At 37.7% G+C, this 20186-nt stretch overlaps 1 protein-coding gene across 1 annotated transcript in view; it reads right to left on the reverse strand.

Annotated features, from left to right (window-relative positions):
- Positions 1–20186, reverse strand: part of MED12L (mediator complex subunit 12-like) — a 317020-nt gene that overhangs the window by 266743 nt on the left and 30091 nt on the right. Inside the window, exons 3-4 of the mRNA XM_012642930.1 lie at positions 16287–16478; positions 11727–11886 (exon numbers count right to left, since the gene is read on the reverse strand). Of these exons, the coding sequence (XP_012498384.1) occupies positions 11727–11886; positions 16287–16478 (352 nt within the window). The remainder of the gene's footprint in view (positions 1–11726; positions 11887–16286; positions 16479–20186) is intronic.

Raw genomic sequence — 20186 nt, forward strand, 5'->3', positions numbered from 1 at the left:
AATGGGGTCTTGCTCTTGCTCAGGCTGGTCTCAAACTCATGAGCTCAAGCAATTCTCTCGCCTGGCTTCCATCAATGGGTTCTTAACAGAAAACGCAAGACTATTCATCCAACCCAACAAAGATGAGAAGAAATGACAGTGGTAAAAGCTGACAAATATAATACACATAAACTATAATCCTAACTCATTTGCTCATAATTTGCCAGAGAAGAAGATAATTAACTAAGAACTAAGACCCATTTCTTAAGATACCAAAAAAAAAGACTAGATTTCTTAAAGGCACGGCTAATATTTTATTCCTTCAGAAAACGTTCCCTAATTTTCCCAGTCTACCTATTATTTCCTATATGAATACAGGTAGTTACATACTAATGTATTAATTTCTGTTTTAGGTGTACATCTATCTTGTGTCCACAAAAAAATGGTAACCCCTTAAAGGTAGACAGCACAGCCTCTATTTAGTTAAAATTCTTTACAGCATCTACCCAAATGCATATAGACTCTTAATAAACTTTTTTTTTTAAACCAAATCACTCCTTATTTAAGTGAAATATAGTAATTTCTTTCAACGTATTTTGCTAAGAAATTCAAAAACAATCATGGGGCAGATGTTTTGATTTCACAAAAAAATCAAGTGAACATAAACACACAACCACCACCACACGCCAGCATTCTAACATGGAAAACAGTGTAACATTTTTACTTTGGAAAAGCTGAAATATGTTTCCACAGGGCAGCAGACACTGAGTTACCCTGCAGCATATTAAACTTAATTAGAACTTTGTAAAGTTTCTGTAAATCACAAAAGTACAGTGGTGATAGCCAGGGGCTGGTGAGAGGGGGAAAGTGGAGTGGTTCAGTGGGTATAGTTTCGGTTTTGCAAGACGGAAAAGTTTTAGAGATCTGTTGTATAGCAATATGTGTATAGTAAACACTACTGTATCACACACTTAAAAGTGGTTAAGATGATAAAATTCATGTGTTTTTTTACTTAAAAAAAATGGTCTGTACATCAGGAAAGTTTGCATGTTCAATTAACTGAAAAGTTACAACACCTGGAAAAATATTAAAAGTCTCCTAATTTTTACAAAGAACATCTACTTCAATTTTATTAAGGTCCCAAGAAGCAAGTACTCAGATTAGTGAAAAGTAAGCTCTTGTAATTTATCTAAGAATTACTAAAATTGTAATGCTATAGGGGTAAAATGGCATGCCTGGAACTTCCTCCAAATCTTTTTCACAAAACATTTTTACAGTAAGATATGTTCCAGGAAAAGGATCAAAGCCACCAAAGAATAAGTAACAATAATTTGGGGCTGAGATCAGGTTTAGCTAACTTTTTGTTTGTATCAAAGCTACCCTTGTACATGTCTTAAACAGTCCAATAGTTCTATATGATTTACTGTGAAAACAGCAGCCCACTGTCCATGAACCCCTCATTTCCCATTCTCCAAAAGCAATTATTTTCAACTCTTTCATCTATCATGTTTCTTTAATTTACCTCTGTATCTTTAAATAACATAGTTATAGTCCAACTTCTTGATTTTAAACATTATCTTCTGGCTTCTTACTGTGGAAAAGGATGAACATTCAGCTTTCTTTCACCTCCCATCAAGACTTTACTTACATATTTTTCATCTGCCTGTCCTCCCAATATTCCCCTACCATAATTTGAGTAGGTCTAGTGTGTATTTATAGTATGCAGGAAATTCTGGCAAAATCTAACGAAATGAAAAATGCATTTACCAGACATGAGTAAGAATTCAACAGATGCGCACAGTCACAAAAGAAATATTTATAGGTATGTGAGTATACATATATGAGTTAGTATACACACATAAGTTTCTTTGCTCTGTCAGCTGAGAGGGCCTAGAAGCAATGATACATGAAGTAGCAATGAACACAGCTGTGCTCAGCTCTTTGTGTCTAATACCATTCTCCAATAAAAAGAACCAGGGCTCCCTGGAGAAACGGCTGATTGTAGAATTGGGGCAGGAAACATATACAATGAACATGCAATACATCTTGTAGTGCCAGAAAGTAAGGAAGTACTACTAGACAGGGGTATGTCACAGAGACACAGGACCCAACTGAAAGAGCTCTCAATGGACAAAGCTGGAACAATTGGAGCATAAAGTAGTATTATAATTCAAAGTATAAAATCAATATCTAAGAGTCCATACTGATATAAATGGTTGAATGCATGCCTAAATGAATGAATGAACAGGTAGGGAGGGAGGGAAGGAGAGAGATAAGAAACAAATCTCCCATAAAGAACAATTCCAAATACTTTAAGTAGATACTCTGCCTTCAGGGAGGGGGATGCATAATTCCCCACTCCTTAAATATAGACTGTGCACACTGACTTCCTTCCAAAGAGTACAGTGTAGACATGGATGGGTCAGGGGAGTGACTTTATAATGGAGAAACCTGAAAAACACTACCTCAGCCAGGTGACCAAGGTTAACAACAACTGTCATGAGCCACGGTTTTAGTAAGTAGCCTTGATGTAACATGATGAGAATGGTACTTGACTTCCGTAGTCTTTCCCCCAACAACCCATAATCCCGGCCTGATCACGAGAAAAACATCAGACAAATTCTAATAGAGGGTCATCCTACAATATACCTGATTAGTACTCCTCAAAACTGTCAAAAACTGAGATGATGTCACAGGCAAGAGAAGCCTAGGGAGACAAGACAACTAAATATAATGTGATATCCTGGATGGGATCCTGGAATAGAAAAAGGTCATTAAGTAAAAATGAAGGAAATCTGGATAAAGTATGGACTGACATTAATAATAATAATTATTAGTCCATTAATTATGACAAATATATCATAGATGTTAATAATGGGAGGAACCGTGTGCAGGAGCAAGGTGAATACATGGGAACTCTGCACTATCTTTTCAATTTCTCTGTAAATCTAAAAATTTTTAAACATTTTTTTAAATTAAAAAAATGTTTAATGCATTTACCCTTTACACGCAATTAATTCCATCTTTAGGAATCTACCCTGAAAATATACCCCGACAAATACAAAACATCACATAAAGTTACTCATTGAAATAGTGTAAATAGCAAAAAAAAAAAAAAAGACCAAAGACAATGCAAGTGTCTAACACGAGAGTGGCCAAATAAACCATGGTACATGCACACAATGGGGGATGAAGACGCCATAAAAAGGAGTGAAGAATATCAAGCACTCTCCAGGATATCATTTAATTTTTAAAAAGGCGAGGTATGAAAAAGTACATATAGTATGCTAACTTCTGTGTAAGGAGAGAGGAGAAATAAGAAGATATACATATTTGCATATTTTTGCAAAAAAAACTGGAAGATTTAACTGAAAACTATAATAATAAGAAATGATTACAAACGAGAGTAGGGTGAAGGGAATGGTATGAATCAATGAAGATCAAGATTTCTATATATATCTTAATATAGTTTTGACTCTTGACTATGTCAAGGTATCACATACTCAAAATATGAAGTTAGATCAAATAGGGAAACAAAATCAAACTCTAAAATGGAAAACACAAATGTAAACAGTTTATCTTACTATACAGAGAGAATCATTTTAAGTTAGGTGGAATATATTCTAAAATTAAAAGGAACTACAAAACAATTAAATTTCATAACTGTTAATGTATCAGATAGCTGTAATTCTAAAGCCAGTAATGTTTGTAGCAGAATAAAGCAGATAAGTATCCACATCCATGTTACTGTTAATAGAAATCATTTGAATTGTTCATGTAATAGAAATGAGATAAATATAAAATTGAATAAAAATATTTTTAATGTTAAAGGTAAAGTGGAAATAGGAATATAACCTTCCACATACATGCGCGCACACACACGTTTCCACATCCATCCATCCACTAACAGGGCCTAGACACCACAATATTCCAGTAGCAATGAGCACCTTCAGCACCCAGATCTCGCTTTCCAAATATCATTCCCTCCTAGAAAGAAGCAGGGTTCCTTACAGAAACGGCTGTTGGAGATCTGAGGTAGGAAAATTACAAGGTGAGCCTGGGGCATCTCTCTGTGCCAGAAAGCAAGGAGGTGTCCTACAGCAAATGGTGTCACGTCAGAAGGATACAAAAGAGACTGATGGGTCTCCCATTGCCCAACTTTGGAACAATTTGAACACAAAAATGAACAATGAGTATAATTGGTTGTGAAATACAGAATAAACCCATGAGCCCGATGACCAAAAATAAATTTTTTTAAAAAAATAAAAAATAGAGAAATTCATTTTTCACCACTGGAGGTGCATTACAACAACTCTTACTCTAAAACTTGGAATCAAAGGAAAAGAATTTAGCATTTATTCTGCCTTTTTTTAAAGAAAGAACTATAATTGATCACAGTTGATGAGGGTAAGCCAGAAGTATACCAACATCTTTCCATCTCCAGTGAAATGACTATTCCAGGGTCAGTTCATCAACAGATGCTAAAACTTTCAGGTAAGATTGTTAGAAAATGGTATAATTGCAGGTGCCAAAGTCCTACCCCACTGGCCCCATTCCTTCTCTTGGAGGAGGATTTTGACGAGATAGCCAGAGTTACCTCACCAATTAAAACCTACTTCTTGGCCCGGCACAGTGGCTAATGCCTGTAATCCTAGCACTCTGGGAGGCCAAGGCGGGCGGATTGTTTGAGCTCAGGATTTCGAAACCAGCCTGAGCAAGAGCGAGACCCCGTCTCTACTAAAAATAGAAAGAAATTAATTGGACAACTAAAAATATATAGAAAAAATTAGCCGACATGGTGGCACATGCCTGTAGTCCCAGCTACTCGGCAAGCTGAGGCAGTAGGATTGCTTGAGCCCAGGAGTCTGAGGTTGCTGTGAGCTAGGCTGATGCCACGGCACTCATTCTAGCCCGGGAAAAAGAGTGAGACTCTGTCTCAAAAAAAAAAAAAAAAAAAAACCTACTTCTCATACCTAAGCAAAGAGTGAATTTTAAATTAAGCTTATACCAGCACTTCTGTCCAAACTTCAGAGTAGACAAGCAGATATCTCCTTTATGACAAATGAGATATAAGGAACACTGTGAAAATATGGAAGCAATCTTGACTTGAAACAAAAAGCTTGCCCCTGGAATCAAAAAAGTGAGTATGCCATGTCCCCAAGGACCCAAACCGAAAGTAAGCTGGTAGGCTTAGATAAGAAGCCAGACTGTCAATTATGTGTTCAGCAGGGCTTATTTTTGCAGTCCAAATGGCTCAGTGAATGTCACAAATTAATTACCCACTGTGCAAGAAGGGTAGTTGTTTTTTCTTCGTATTTTGGGGGTGATAAGGATAGTGGTTCCAAGAGTATAGTCAACCAAGAAAAGTCTCTCATCTGACTCGAATACCCAACCCCACAAAACCTCAGGTGGTACAGAGGAAATGACTGGGGGTAAACAGAGCTGTGCCCTTAGCAGTTTACCCACGGAGCATTTTAAGCTTCTTCTAATCTATCTGTTCTCCCCAGAAAGACCTCATGCGTGATACGTCTTGTCACTTTTCACCACATTCAACACTCAACAATCTGCAGTCAGAATGAAGGCTGCTCATCTTACGAGCAATTTCGCATTTCTTTCTCCAGTTTCTAGGCCACCCTGGACTTTGCTTTGCTCCTCCTGTTCCTCATAGCGCCTGTGGGAATGAGTTTGGACTCCTCAGATGCTGCCCACAGCCACCAAGTCCTGCAGCCTGTTCCCTCCCTCGTCTTTCCCACCAGCAACATCACTGCCTCTGGGGGTCCAGCCGCCCAGCATGCACAGCCCACCTGCGACCATCACCCCCCAGTGAGGAGTCAGCGCAAGCACCTCCTCGTGGCATGACCCTGGGCATGGATCCAGCTCCATCTAGGCCAGCAAGTTACTCGCTTCTCTGAGACTCAGGTCCCTCATACCCAAAACAGAACAATAAAACCTACAATGCAAGCTTGTTATAATGATTACAGATCATGTCTGCAAAGTTCCCAGCACAGTGCACAAAAAAATCAATAAACACTGGCTGGTAACAACAGTCCAATAGCAGCTGTGGCATGTTATTACTAGTCTACATTCACCGTGTGCCAGTCACTGTTCTAAACACTTTAGCGGTATTCACTCATTTCATTTTTAAAAGGTACTGTCCATTGTCCCCACTTTACAGACAAGAAACTGAGGGAGTGTTGTAATAATAACAGCAATAATAAACCCTTCCATGGCTCCTATTATCGTCCAGAGCCAAAACTTGAAATCAAAAGAAAAGAATTTAGCATTTATTTTGCCTTTTTTTAAAAGAAAGAACTATAATTTATCACGGTTGATGAGAGTAAGCGAGACGTATACCCACATCTTGCCCAAGTAGCCCACTCTGGCAAACACGCCTTCACGCGGCCTTTCATCACCGCTAGCTCACGCTCAGGCTGAAGTTAAACCCTGGCAGTTCCACAAGTCAAACTATTTGTTGACCTATTTCTCTGCAGACACCATCCTTCTGCCAGAAATGCCCTTCCCTGAACAACATTCCACCCCCTTTAACTCTGTCCTCCTGGGAAACCCCTCTGCTTTCAAAACTATATACCAAAGTCACTTTCTCCAAGAATCTCCCTGGATTTCCTAAGTTCCCTCGGTGGCTTATTCCTTGAGAAGCCCCCTGCATTTCATTCATTTCGCTTCCTTCCTTCTCTAATATTTGGTTTGGACACATGCCCCCCTTGCAAACTGGGAATACCTAGAGGGCAGTGACTACATTCTCCCTCTCTCTGTCCCTGCTACCAGCACAGCACCCAACACAGGCTTTGGGGCCTAGTTTGGACACTTAACACTGAGGGGCTTTGTGCACCATCTGCACATCACTGCCCTCATCTGTGAAATGAGAATGAAATTGGAAAACGAAAATGGACAAAATATACACAGAACCCAGCAAGCATTCACTAATGAAACGGGGGACATGGGGTCACTGCACACCACAGGAACCCTGGCAGAGAGTCAATGGGCCAATAAACCCTTTGAGGGACTGACTGTTCTCACACACGCCAAAAGAAAACATAGCCTTAGGTTCAACAGCAAGGGGGTAAGACATCCCCAAGGATGAAAAGCTTCCTCGAGTAACCCAGATCATTTCCCACCACACATCAGGAGCTGATTCAACCTAGGAATGCACTGAGCACCATAACCCTGCTAAACACCAGGCCGGGGATTCCGCAGGTGCTCGAGAAATGCTAACTGCTACAGAGATAGCCATCATGATAGAAAATGCTGTAGTTATCATTAGTTGATTCAGCAACAGTAAGACTCCTCACAGGGAAATTCCTACAAATAGATGTACAAAGTTCCGTTATTTACTATAAAGTCATATTTCCTAATCCATTCAAAGACTTTCCTCAGTTAACATAACCTGATATGAGTTTTACTTTTCAATTTTAAGTATTAACTAGCCCATTTTAAATGCTTTTCTCTGGTAGACTCAAAACTTTAAGACAGCTAAACATTGTTCTCTTTAAAATGAAACAACTCTAAAAATATCTATCTGAAACCAAAAGTATTATTTCTGGTATACTTTCCCTCAAGTAGCGACATCACCTATTTGATGGCATTTTCCAAACATCATGTCCACTTAAACCTCTTCTTTATTTTATTTCTTAGGTCTCACTAGGACTAAGAATGACAAATTCTTCTTTTGAGCTTCCCCAATTCATACCATTTAAAATTTCTGCCCTAACGTTCAGATTTGTCCAAGTCAAATATTTCATTACCCACTGTGAAGTTATACGTGAGACCTCACCCCTAAACCCAAGGTATCCGTCACTTCTGGGTAAACACTGTACTGGGTATGTCTTTGTTGGCTGCAACCTCCCCAGGGCAGCAACCCATTTAATCTGCATTTTAGATCTGTAACTCTCTGCATAATGATAGTGAGGATCTCTGCGTTGCTTCCTTGTTGCTGTTAGCCCACTTAACTTTAGGAAAAACTCCCTTCGATAAAATCAAACAGCAGTGCTTTATAGTTCTGTTTCAATGCTGAATGTAGTAGGAACTGAAAATAAAACATGTTTCTACTGCAAAGGAATAAAAGCCATTTCCACTGAAAACACTTTACAAATCCTGAAAACAATCATCAAGACAACAGAAGTCATAAAACCAATGCCAGAAAAGGGTGACACTCAATAGTCAATCTTGCCCCAAACATAATGATTCCTTCTGCTATCAAAGCCAGAACACAGAACCTATACGGCAAGTTAATCTTCTGAAGTGTACGTGAGTTAATCCAATTCAACACTTATATATGTGCGTACTTGCTTGGCTGTATCCCTTGCTTAGAGTGTGAAACTTGCTACATTATAGCTACATCTACCCAGCCAAATGCTTCCACATATACTGTGTAATTTGCTTAAAGAAGCTGAAGAAGGTGCCGAAGACAAAGTAGAGAGTGTGAGGTACCAGGTATATAACAAGGTGAGAGTAAAACAAGATCAACGGGTAAAATAGTAACTTTGAAGTAGAAAATCTAGTAGTTACCACCTTACCCAAATGATCAAGGTGACCACCACCAGTACCGGGATAGGACACACTGAGAGGCTCACAGCATCACAACCATGATACTCCTACTGAAAGTGCATATCCTGAATCCAATCATGAGGAGCTGGAGAAATGCAAATCAAGAGACATTCCACAAAACAACTGGCCTGTCCCTTTGAAAAATATCAAGGTCAAGAAAAAGAAAGGCTGAAAAACTGTTCTAGATTAAAGACAACTAAAAAGACATGACAAACGCAACATGGACCCAGGGCTGGATCAAGGTTAAGAAGACTGATATCTGGAGAGGCTGAGGACTTTGCTTTAAATCTACCCAGTCACCAGTGGCACAGCTCGAAACAGTAAAGCTCAAAGCTCTTTCTGAAATGCTAGACTTAAGAAGTGAGAGGTGAACTTCTAAAATTCATGCATTTTTTAAAATATTTTTATTTTTAGCCTTTAGCATTTCTTAGGTCAAAGCTTGTATACTCTACTATTAGAAAAAGTATTGTAGGCACTTGATCTTCATGGATTTAACATTCACAATTTTAAGTAGACATTACTAATCATAAAAACCCATGAACTACAATGCTTTGTAAATAAACTGAGTCAAAACAACAGAATCAGGCTAGGCACGGTGGAGCACGCCTGTAATCCCAGCTATTCTGGAGGCTGAGGTGGGAGCATTGCTTGAGCCCAGGAGTTCAAGGCCAGCCTGGGCAACATAGCAAGACCCAGTCTCTACAAAGAATTAAAAAATTAGCCAGGCATGCTGGCATGCACCTGTAGTCCTAGCTACTCGGGAGCAGATCACTTGAGCCCAGGAGCGATCCTGTGTGCAGCGAGCTGTGGGACTGCCACTGCATTGCAGCCTGGGCAGCAGAGCAAGAACTAATCTCAAAAAAAAAAAAAAAAAAAAGAATTGTGTGTGTCATGTGGCTTATGAAGGAAGAGGGACTACAGCTAGTGAGTGAACCTAGTCATCCATTGATTCTGGGTGTGCAAATGATAAAAATTTTAACTTTTTATAGGAGGAGAAAATAATCCCAAGAACCAATTAGTCAGAGTGATAAGAAATAAACGGTAAAAGTTTTCAGGCTCCAGTTTTGTTCTGAAGGTAAAGCTGACAGGCTTGTTAACAGACTGAATGTAGGGTTTTGAGATAAAGATAAACGCTCAGAATAACAATATGGCTTTTACCCTTATCCACCCAATAGCTGCATATAACATTTGCTAAGAAGGAAAAGTCAAAAGAAGGAAGAAGTACAGGGATGGCGAGAAATCAATGCCTTGATTTGATATGCATTATGTTCCAGATGCCTACTAGTCACGAAAGTAAAGGTGGCTAGGAAGCAACTGGATACCCAGGTTCTGGGGAGAAGCAGCAATAAATCCAATGGAGATAGGGATATGCATACTGATATATGAAGAATGGGGGGTGTGTGTGTGTGTATATACGTGTGTGTATGTGTGTGTGTGTATATACATGTGTGTATGTGTGTGTGTGTGTGTGTGTGTGTGTGTATGGGGGGGAGGAAGGCAAAGAGGGAGAGGGAGGCTGAATGAATGAAACTCCAAGAAGGATAACATGGGGAAGGAGGGAGAAGAGAAACTTGAACATATTGTGTCTACTGTGGCATCATTTGAAAATTTTGTGACGACAATGTGTTACTTTAGTAATGAAAGGTATTTCTTTTGTTTTCCCCTAAATAAAATAATAAGCTGAGGAGAAGGGAAAAATTCAACTCAGACAGATGAACAAAAGACTACCGTGAAAAATACTCAGAGACAACCATCGTTAACTTTGTGGATTATTGCCTCCCAGGTTTATCTTCTAGATATTTCTTTTTTTAAATACAGTTCATTTTTGCCTATTTGTTTGAACACATATGAAATAATGCTGAACTCAAAGGTGGCAGCCATGGAACTCAGATCACATTTTTTGTTTTTAAGTTTTCATGCTTTTAGAATGGGGGCTCCACTCTCCAGTTCCTCAGGGCCCCCCTACCACGCCCAACCACTTTACACCCCGGCTCATTTATCTGGGGTACCACCTGGCATCTGAGAACATTTGCACCTTCTGTCTCTGCTCCTCAGAGCTTATAAAACCGTAAGTGTGTTTCCATTTCATAAAGAATTATTTGTAAATGTAATCTTTAAATGAACAGCTTTATATGTAATTCTCCATGCACACTTCTAATCTGGCATCCTATCTTTCATAAAGTATGTCTTAGCATCCCCTCAAGGAGTCACTATCTAGTAACCTATACAGTGAAGACTCTGACCCAAAATAGTTTCCCTACAGTTTGTTCAGCAAATATTTACCACAGGCCAGCATAATTCCGGACGGTGGGAAATAAGACAAAGCCCCTGCCCTTACATTTTAGTGTATGAAAGAGAGGGACCAGATTTTTAAAAAATGCTGAAGATAATTTTAGATAGTGAAAAGTGCCGTGAATAAAATAACATGTGAGAAAATAACCAGGAGCAGAGGGAGAGAGGAGAATGAGGGAATGCTGTTTAGCGAGGTGGCCAGAGAAAGCCTCCTGAGGAAATGACATTTAAGCCAAAGCCTCAGTGAAGAGACGGAGGCACACAAATACCACAGTGAAGAGCAACCAAGCACAACGAACAGGAAACACAGAAGCCCTGGGAAGGGAAGGAGCTCGACATGTTGGAGGGACGGCAGGCAGGCAGGCAGTGTGGCTGGCACATCGTAGGAAGGGAGGGCAAACCATGGATGACCTCACTGGCCACAGTAAAGAATCTGGATCTTTATTCCAACTGTAATAGGAAATTACCATAAAGTTATAAATAGAGACACAGTATGATCTGATTTAGGCTTGGAGATAAGTATGGTAGCTACATAGAGACTAGAATGTAAGGAGCAAAAGTAACAGCAGAGAGACCCGTTAGGAGGCCACAACTGCATCCAGCCAGGAGATAACGGTGGCTTGAACCAGCATTTCAATAGTTGTGGCGGTGAAATGTGTTCAGATTCAAGATATGTTCGGAGGTAACATCGATAGGGCTCACTGATATAATCAGGATTCTGGCACTGGGGGAACAAAGAACAGCTCCCCTACCTATGCTATGAGTGACTTTTTGTCTCACTATAGACATTCTTAAGACTCATCGTGCTGGGTTGTGTCCAGAGGATACAGGCAATAATTACTTGCAGAATCAATAACGAAATGTAAAACATATCGTATCATCTCACTTACCCAAATTGGGATCAGTAGGCTGACGTTTCTTAATTTTAGCTTCAGATATAGCAGAATAATAGGCACAAGTCATCTTGATTAGCCACGTTGCTCGAACCATGGGCACAGAATATTTAGCTAGATATGCAAAAACATCCTCTTTTTTACTAAGAATGGGAACCTAAGAAGAAATAACATAGCATGTTTATAATAATCAAATACTGTGTTCTTCAATTAGACAAACCTAAAGAAAGGAGAAGCAAAAAAAAGAGGCTGTAAGTTACCTACTGGCTATAAGAAAGTATATGCTTAATGGCTTTTCAAATAGTGCATGCAGTTAAAAGAAAAAAGAAACATTGTAAGCCAATTTCATTAAGAAAAATGAATCAAAACTATGTTTAGCACAATGGCAAAACAGTTTCATCAGTTATGCTTTCTTATCTTAAAAACACATTATTTTCAAATTCTCACATGCTGAGAGCTACTCATCAACAGAGCAGGGAAAAATAATTTCATGACAGCCCTCTAAAGAATTTCTCAAAATTGGAACGGACAGATCAAGTGAAAAATTGTCCCGACTCTATGTTTTATCCAGGAACGTTTTTTTGTATAAAGCTTCTAATATTTCATAAGAGTAACAATTTCCAGAAAGCTTCTAAAAGTAGTTAACCCAACACTTAAAATAGAGGCTAAAAAATGACAGATCAGTGAATCTGCCTAATAAACACTGAGCTACAAATAGCTGGGTAATTAATTCACTGGTTAAAAGTAGGCACTTGAGGCAGTTAATTATTTCTTCCAGACCACAAAGGTACTACTTAGCAAATTAGTATCCCAATGTACCACTGAATGGTTTGAAAGAGTTAATTCATTCCTCTAGCATCCCTCATAAATACCATAGGAATAGCCCATTCATCTCTTTAATCTATTCAATTTATGAATATAAAGAAAAACAGTGAACAAAGGGTATGTTAGCTGTGATGCAGCAGGATGGGAGCAACCAGACTGAGAGTGAGGACATGCCAGTACCAGGGATGACCCCTCCATAGTCCATTCCTGGGCCCGGCCTGTTCCTAAAGCCCTTCACTCCCGGGCTCTCCATTCGTGAGCTGTGATAATACCAACCCCATCCACCCCCCATAATAGTTACAAGGGTAAAGCAAAATAATTACATGTATCAAAATTACAACAATAATTATTTTGTTGCCAGTTCCAAGGATTTCGCCATGACAGCCAAAGTGGCCCTGGACTTGACCCTTTGTTTAGAGGATCCTAAACAACACAACCACGGATGTCGAGAGCCCTGGTCTCTCTGCCAACTCTTACTTAATTTTGTGTTGAAAATCAAGGCTTCAAACTAGCTAACTGATTCACATAGCATGCCATTTTTCCCATAGTTAACCAAATCCTCACTTGTGGATTTAGTGCATCATGTTCCAAATTTGACTATTCACACACTTGGTACAAAGTATGATCCTAAAATTAGAAGACAAGTATTTTTTATATATGTCCCCTGAAAACAAGCTATTTCACTCAGTCTTACCAAAGAAACATCAAGCTGTTTCAATGGAAAAGCTGCCTGGGTTGGACACTGAGATGTAGTTTCATGGGCAACTGAGGAGACATTTTGATCAGGTACAGCCACTGCCTTGGGTGCTGACTTCAGAACACAGCCCCCATGACAGAGGTGATTACCCAGCTCAAGCACAATTAAAAAGGAGATGAAAATCACACAAGCCAAAGCTAGAAGGCTCCCTATCTGCAGGCTAGATACATCTTAACAAAAAAAGACAAAATTTAACAAGAAAATTCCTGAAAATTTAGCTTACAAGGCACATCTCTCATGGCTATCATTTAAGTCAGGGACAAGAAAAGCACAGGGTTAAATATTCAGTTCAAGACCTGAGCTGCTGCCTTTCACTAGAATATATAGTATGGTGTCAGTGGGTTAAACTTTAGCTGTCAAGGTGAGATTGCCTCTCATTCAGACATGCCAAAAGGTTGTAAGTCAAGGCCTAAAACATAAGCAAATGCAAAGCAAAGTTAGCACCTCCAAAGAATCACTACTAGAAGTATCTTTCATAGATGCCTAAAGGATTTCTTCTGAATAACAACTGATAGGAGAAAAAATAAAACATTTAAACATGGGAAATATTTAGATGAAACAGCAAACAAACTTAGTCACGGATCTTACATTACTAAGAGTACAACACAAACCTCTCATTCACTGCCCCTACTGGCAGAATGCTAAGAAAACTGGTTGACTCAAACCAAGGGCTTTAGAATTCAAATGAACATATGTGAAGAAAGTTATTTGATTAAGAAAGAAGACACATATTGATGATTTTGTCAAATCCACAGTTTGGGCCAACTGACAAAGGAAAAAATGTTCACCCTGACTAAAGTATGACTTCCTCACAGTGTTGGAGTCCATTTTTTTCAGTAAAGAAACCATCTGACTTTAAATTGTAGCTGAAAGTAGGAAATCAAGGGCAGCTGTTTGGTTTCTAAGTCAAGCTAGAGGAGCATCTAAGTACCCAGAGAAAAGTAAGACCCTAGTACGTGCCGCCTGTCCCCGTGTCATCTTTCCCCTCGGCTGCGCATCACCATCAGCATCCTCCGCCAAGCAAGGGTGCAGGCAAAAGGAAATTCCATAGACCACAGTAATCGAGCCAACTAAAGGGAACAGGTGAGAACTAGTCAACTGTTCAAGACCTAGAAGAACATCCCCAGATATAAGATGTCTTCTTTTCCAAACCAATCTATAATCGTGATTTGAGTTAAAAGGTCCTTTACAGCCTTCTCTGTGGCTAAACACTTGGAGCGCTGTGGAGCTTTATAGTGACAGAAAACCAGGTCCAGAAACATGATCCATCCCATAAAGGAAACCATTGTGAACTCTAGATAAGAGCTCGAAGATGACTCAGGATTTTAGCAGGTAAATAGAGGTTTTCTGCCTTAAGCCAAATGAATACCAGAAGTTTAAAAAGTATTTGAACTTTCTAATATTATGAACATACAGAGAATGCAATCCTTTACACAACTCTGAAAAAGCTTTCATAAGCTCAAAAAGAAGATATGCTGAGGAGGGGAGGGGAGGGACTCTTGAAACGCCCAAGAAATGAATACTTCAAGATATATTCAATGGTTTTATAAAGAAAACATCTTTTAAGTTTGCAAAGAATTAACATCAGGGCTTACCTGAGTAACACCTGACTTGGCCAGAGGCAGCTCCTAATAAAGAAAGAAGAACAATGGCTAATACGCTGCACCATGATTCGTGTCCCTCCTAAAAGATGAGAGACCACTACACCCCTAGAGCAAGGACATCAACTCCTCACTAGTATTCACTTTCAAGAAACATCGAAAAAATGCATTCTGACAGCTTATAAAAAAGGAAAATTTATTATAAAAAGACAGATGCCAGGCTGACAACATTGAGAATATAAACTGTTAATCAAAAGCCATCAAATATTGAAGGACGCCCTATGTCTCATATGGCCTTCAGACACAATTCATAGGCCACAGTGGTACCACAAAGTAAACTTTTACCCCTGGAAAAGAAGTCCTATACATTCAGCCTGGGTTGAGAGAGTGGCACTAACTGAATGGTAAGAGGTAGTTATGCTGACTGTTATTATGCTTTCTAAGGATTTCATTTGCCTTTAACCACTGAAATCTATGCAAGGCAACACGATGTTATGACATTAATGCAAATAAAGCCAGTGGAAGCTACAGGTGGTATCTTTAAAGAGTTCTTTAGAAAATACCAAGCAAATATACAAAGGAGCTCTCCTATAAACTGGGCCTATACCAAGCTGGTAATGAACACTTAATACTAGGAACAGAAGACAGGTACCCCTAAAACTAAAGGGCTTCAGGGGAAATGAGGAAACACCACCGGGATTATTTCGAAGGTGTGCAAGAAGTCAAAGATCAAGACTAAGAGGGAAGTTTCTAGATTCTTATCTAAATTTCAAAAAGATATATTATTTGGACTATAAGATTGCTGAATCTGCGTATTATTTCCCACTTCAGGAAAATGACCAAAGGCAAAGATTTTAAAAGAAACTCCCACACACACCCCCACCAAAAAAGCTGGAAGCTATGAATAAACCTGCCCATTTTGTTCTAAAACTTTTTCAAAGAGTAAGCACATACAGAATCACAATCTTTATCTCACTTGGTAGGAAGGAGACTTAGCTTGAAGCATGTGAACGGGTACTTTTAAAGACAAGAAAATAACCTCAAAGCAAGGATCTTTTTAACAAATTTTGGATCTCTCGACCTAGGAAAACTGAAAATGTAATAGAAAAGAAAACGAGATCTTATTGCCTGTTCTTGATTTAAAAATTTTGTCTACCTAAAGTCCACATAAACTGCTTGCTACGTGGAACGTTTAAGTTGACAGATGTCCTAGGCACCACAGGAAATCAAAACAAAGGGGAAACCAGCAGGCAGGCAGCACACCTGTGATGCTGTATAATTGGGGAAAAGAAATATATACTTGAATGTCATCTCCAACAACTAGCTCTATTTTTATAAGACCATAATTTAAAAAATGTAAGAAATATTTGATACCTTTTTGGCCAAAATAGCAAGTGGTTTATTTCCTGCTAAGTCAGAAAACCAACTATGAATTGCACTCTGGGATCGAGCAGTAACCAGCCAATAATTATCTTTCGCATTAACTTGTGGTTTCTTCTTTCCGGTGTCCTGGAAAGTGTTAAGCTTTAGTTTCTCAGCTAATATGCTGCTAAAATAAGCTCCAATCTATAGAAAGAGGAAACAAAAGAAAAAAATTAAAACAGTAAGTATCTTAGTACGGTATACTAGTATTTTATCTTCATTGTTTTAATTGAAAATCTTCATATATCCCATCAGGAAATAAGTTGGTAATTTAAGTCCTTGAAGCCAAGAGCTGTGATTTCCTTATATTAATACTCACATGTTGCAAAAACTCACATCATTTTTGTTCCACTATTAACAAGTACAGTAGTTCAAAGAAAAATAAGAGCCCTTGGAAATCTCTGGTAACATGAAATTAACTACATCCTGAATAAATTTCAAGAGAATGGGTTCTGCTTTAATCCTTCAGCTGTACTTTTTCATACTACACACTGGTCAGGAAGAGAATGTTTTTCCTGAGAGGTGTTACACACAAGAAGAGAAAGTTTAGTAATCACACAGTAATCATTTCTTTTCTTGTTTCATTTTAATAGCACATATTTTTCTGGATGAAACTCTGTTTTTATACTCAATGCTTTTTTTAAAAAGTCTAGAGAAATTTAATTTATTTAAATGACAAATCACAAAAGGTTCAATTAAATTTGGTATTCATCATTTTTGATTGGGCTGCCAATTTCATGAATACAAATGTTTCAGGAGAAAGCTGATGTTACCTGCTCTGAATGGGGAAAATGGGCAAGAGGAGCTTCTGTGAATTACTATATCATTTTCATATTAACCAAATTAAAAGACAGACAAGGGAAGCAGGAAGGGACAGGAAGGAAAAGACAAGAAAGGGAATAAAATAATACCTAAAAATTCAATGAATCTATAGAAATCTATAGGAATTTTCAAGAATCCTATGAAAGCATCACATTTTAGACCAGGAAATTCTTTAATAATATGGCACAGTCAATAATTTCTAATAAATAACCCCAATAAGGTTAGCAAACAGTGGCAACTATTACTAAAATATCTACGCTGTTGAAATGAAATAACTACGTTAGTTAATATTCATGAGTCAGTAAACAATTAGTCTGTAGGCTGGAACACAGTTGTAAGCCACTAGCTAAGTTTATATACCAGTGTGAAAAGCTGGTACAACTATTTTTAATGTGAACTGGTATTCCTTGATCCTTGTGATTAATGTATGATAAAAAGTCTCTTTTGGTGTGTTGATGTGATATGGTAATAAAAATTAGATTAAGCAGAAAAAGAGTCTGAGGGTTTTTTCTTTTTTTTTTAATATAAACAACTTCGTTGTAGTTTTTGTGATTTTTTTTAAGCAAATGTTTTCAGAATGTCCAAACAGTGAATAAATTAAGTGCAAAAACATGTCAACACCAGTTGTTTAGAAACAAGCAGCCAATAGGCAGCCAATTGTTTAATTTTAAATTTCTCAATTGATATTTGATCTTTGAATAAAGGGCACAAAACACCTACCACTGCAGACTGTTTTATACTTAAAAAATTTCTTATTTGCAATTATGCATGAGTATTTTATTAATAATAAACAAAGGTATAAAACTGAAAAAAGGTAGTCTGAGCCATCTGTTTTATAATTATACTCTCTTCTATGTACTTAAGGATAGCAATGGAACATGGGGACTGCATATATGTTTTAATTCTTGCTAATAACCTTGTAAACAAAGTTAAAATTCCCAAGAAATCAAGAGAAGAGAAAATATACATTAGGGCTCAAAAAGAGACAAAACATGATTATAACATTTAATTTTATTGTAACAGCAATAATACAGTGACACAATTCAGAAATCAGAAAATACATTAAAAAGCAAAGAGCCTCACTCCCAAGTCCCAATGCCTACCTCCAAGTAAACAATTTGATTCATTTTGTATGTGTCCTTCCAGTGTTTCTTTATGTGAATACATATAAGCAAACACATATTTGTTATTTTTCTCTGTCTTGGTATGTATAGCTCCTTATGCACACTTAGTAAATGTCTGAGAGCCTTCCACATCTGTATATCGAGAGCTTCTTCATTTTTATAGATACATAATAATGTACTGTGTAGATGTACATTTTATTTAATCAAGCTACCATTAATGGACATTTGCAGCATTTGTTCCAAAATTTTGCTATTATAAATCATGTTAAAATGGATAGTCTTTCACATTTGTTATTTCATACATATGCAGGAATAGCTTTAGGACAAATTTCCAGAATTCAAACTGTACAATTCTTCAATTTTAATAAGCATTGCCAAATTGTCCTCCAAAGGATTTGTGTTGTTTTGTACTCACTTAAACAAGGTATGAGAAATAAGGTTACATTTAACACTTGTTCCCATCCATCCAAAGCTATTTTGAAAATAATTTATTTGGTAAGAATATGGAAAAAAGTTTAGGAGTTCGTATATTTCATATTTATAAAATCAAATTCCCTCAGAAAGCTTGAGTCCTTGAATAAATCTCACAGGAATAGTGGTAGCAGAAGTGTAATGAATGTTATTATCATTTATTCACTTATTTAACTTAACAGAAAATGATACAACTGAGAACAATTTCGCAGTTCATATCAAGAGACATAAAGCAGTCACACACTCTGTCATGGACTAAATTGTACATCCCCAAAATCCATATGTTGAAGCCCAACCCCCAAGATGACTATATTTGGCAATGGGGCCTTTAAGGTTAGATGAGGTGACAGAGTGGGGCTCTAATCCAATAAGACTGGTGTCCATAATTTATAAGAGGAAGAGACACCAGGAATGAGCACACAAAGAGAAAAGGCCATGTGCAAACATAGTGACAAGGTGGCCATCTGCAAGCCAGGGAGAGAGGCATTGGGAGAAACTAGACCTGCTGACGCTTTGGTCTTGGACATCCAGCCTCCAGACTGTGAGAAAATAAATTTCTGTTGTTTAAGCCACCCAGCCTGTGGTATTTGTTACAGCAGAGGCTTAGCAGACTAATACACCCCAAGTAGTAATACGCTTCTGGGGATTTATTCTAAAGAATAAAAGTTATATGTTCAAGTATGACTGTAAGTTCTTTATAAATAATCATGAGAAGGTGGCAACAAACTAATTGCTGTATATAAATAGAGGTTTCAGTCAATTACAGCACATACATGATGGAATGTTATCTATCCATGAATTATTATTAATGTGAATACTTCAGCCATAGGAAAAGTGCATACAAGATAATGTTTCATTTTCAAAAAGTAGATCAGTTAAGGAAGATAAAAAAGTTCTGGAAGTAGACGGTGGCAATGGCTGTACCACAATGCAAATGTTCTTAATGCTCAAGAACTGTACATTTAACGATGGTTAAATGGTAAATGTTAAACATATTTTACAACAATAAAAGAAGAACACAAATTACATAGACATAATTATAGTTGTAATGTAAAAAATGTCTCAATTGGAAAAGACAAAACAAAAAACATTATGTATAGTCAATGAGATTATCTGCAGAAAATTCTTTTATTATCTTCAGTTGATAGTTTAACAAACTTGTCAATTACTTATGTATTTATGTGTACATGTGTGCATATAAAAAGAGATCTGGAATGATACATGATAAACCATGAACATGTTTCTCTGGAGAAAGGGAAGTAGAAATTCACCTGTATGTTTGATTTCTTTTTATCTGTAAGATGTTTTTAATTTCATAAAAGTATTTTAATATCCAAAAAATAAAAATAGCTCAAAAAGACGGAAAAAAGACCCTAAAAGAATCCAAACAGAAACAATTCTATTTATATATCTAATTAGTAAAATAAACATACAA

Source organism: Propithecus coquereli, unplaced genomic scaffold (genome assembly GCF_000956105.1).
Source record: "Propithecus coquereli isolate 6110/MARCELLA unplaced genomic scaffold, Pcoq_1.0 Scaffold19, whole genome shotgun sequence".
Taxonomy (NCBI): Eukaryota; Metazoa; Chordata; class Mammalia; order Primates; family Indriidae; genus Propithecus; species Propithecus coquereli.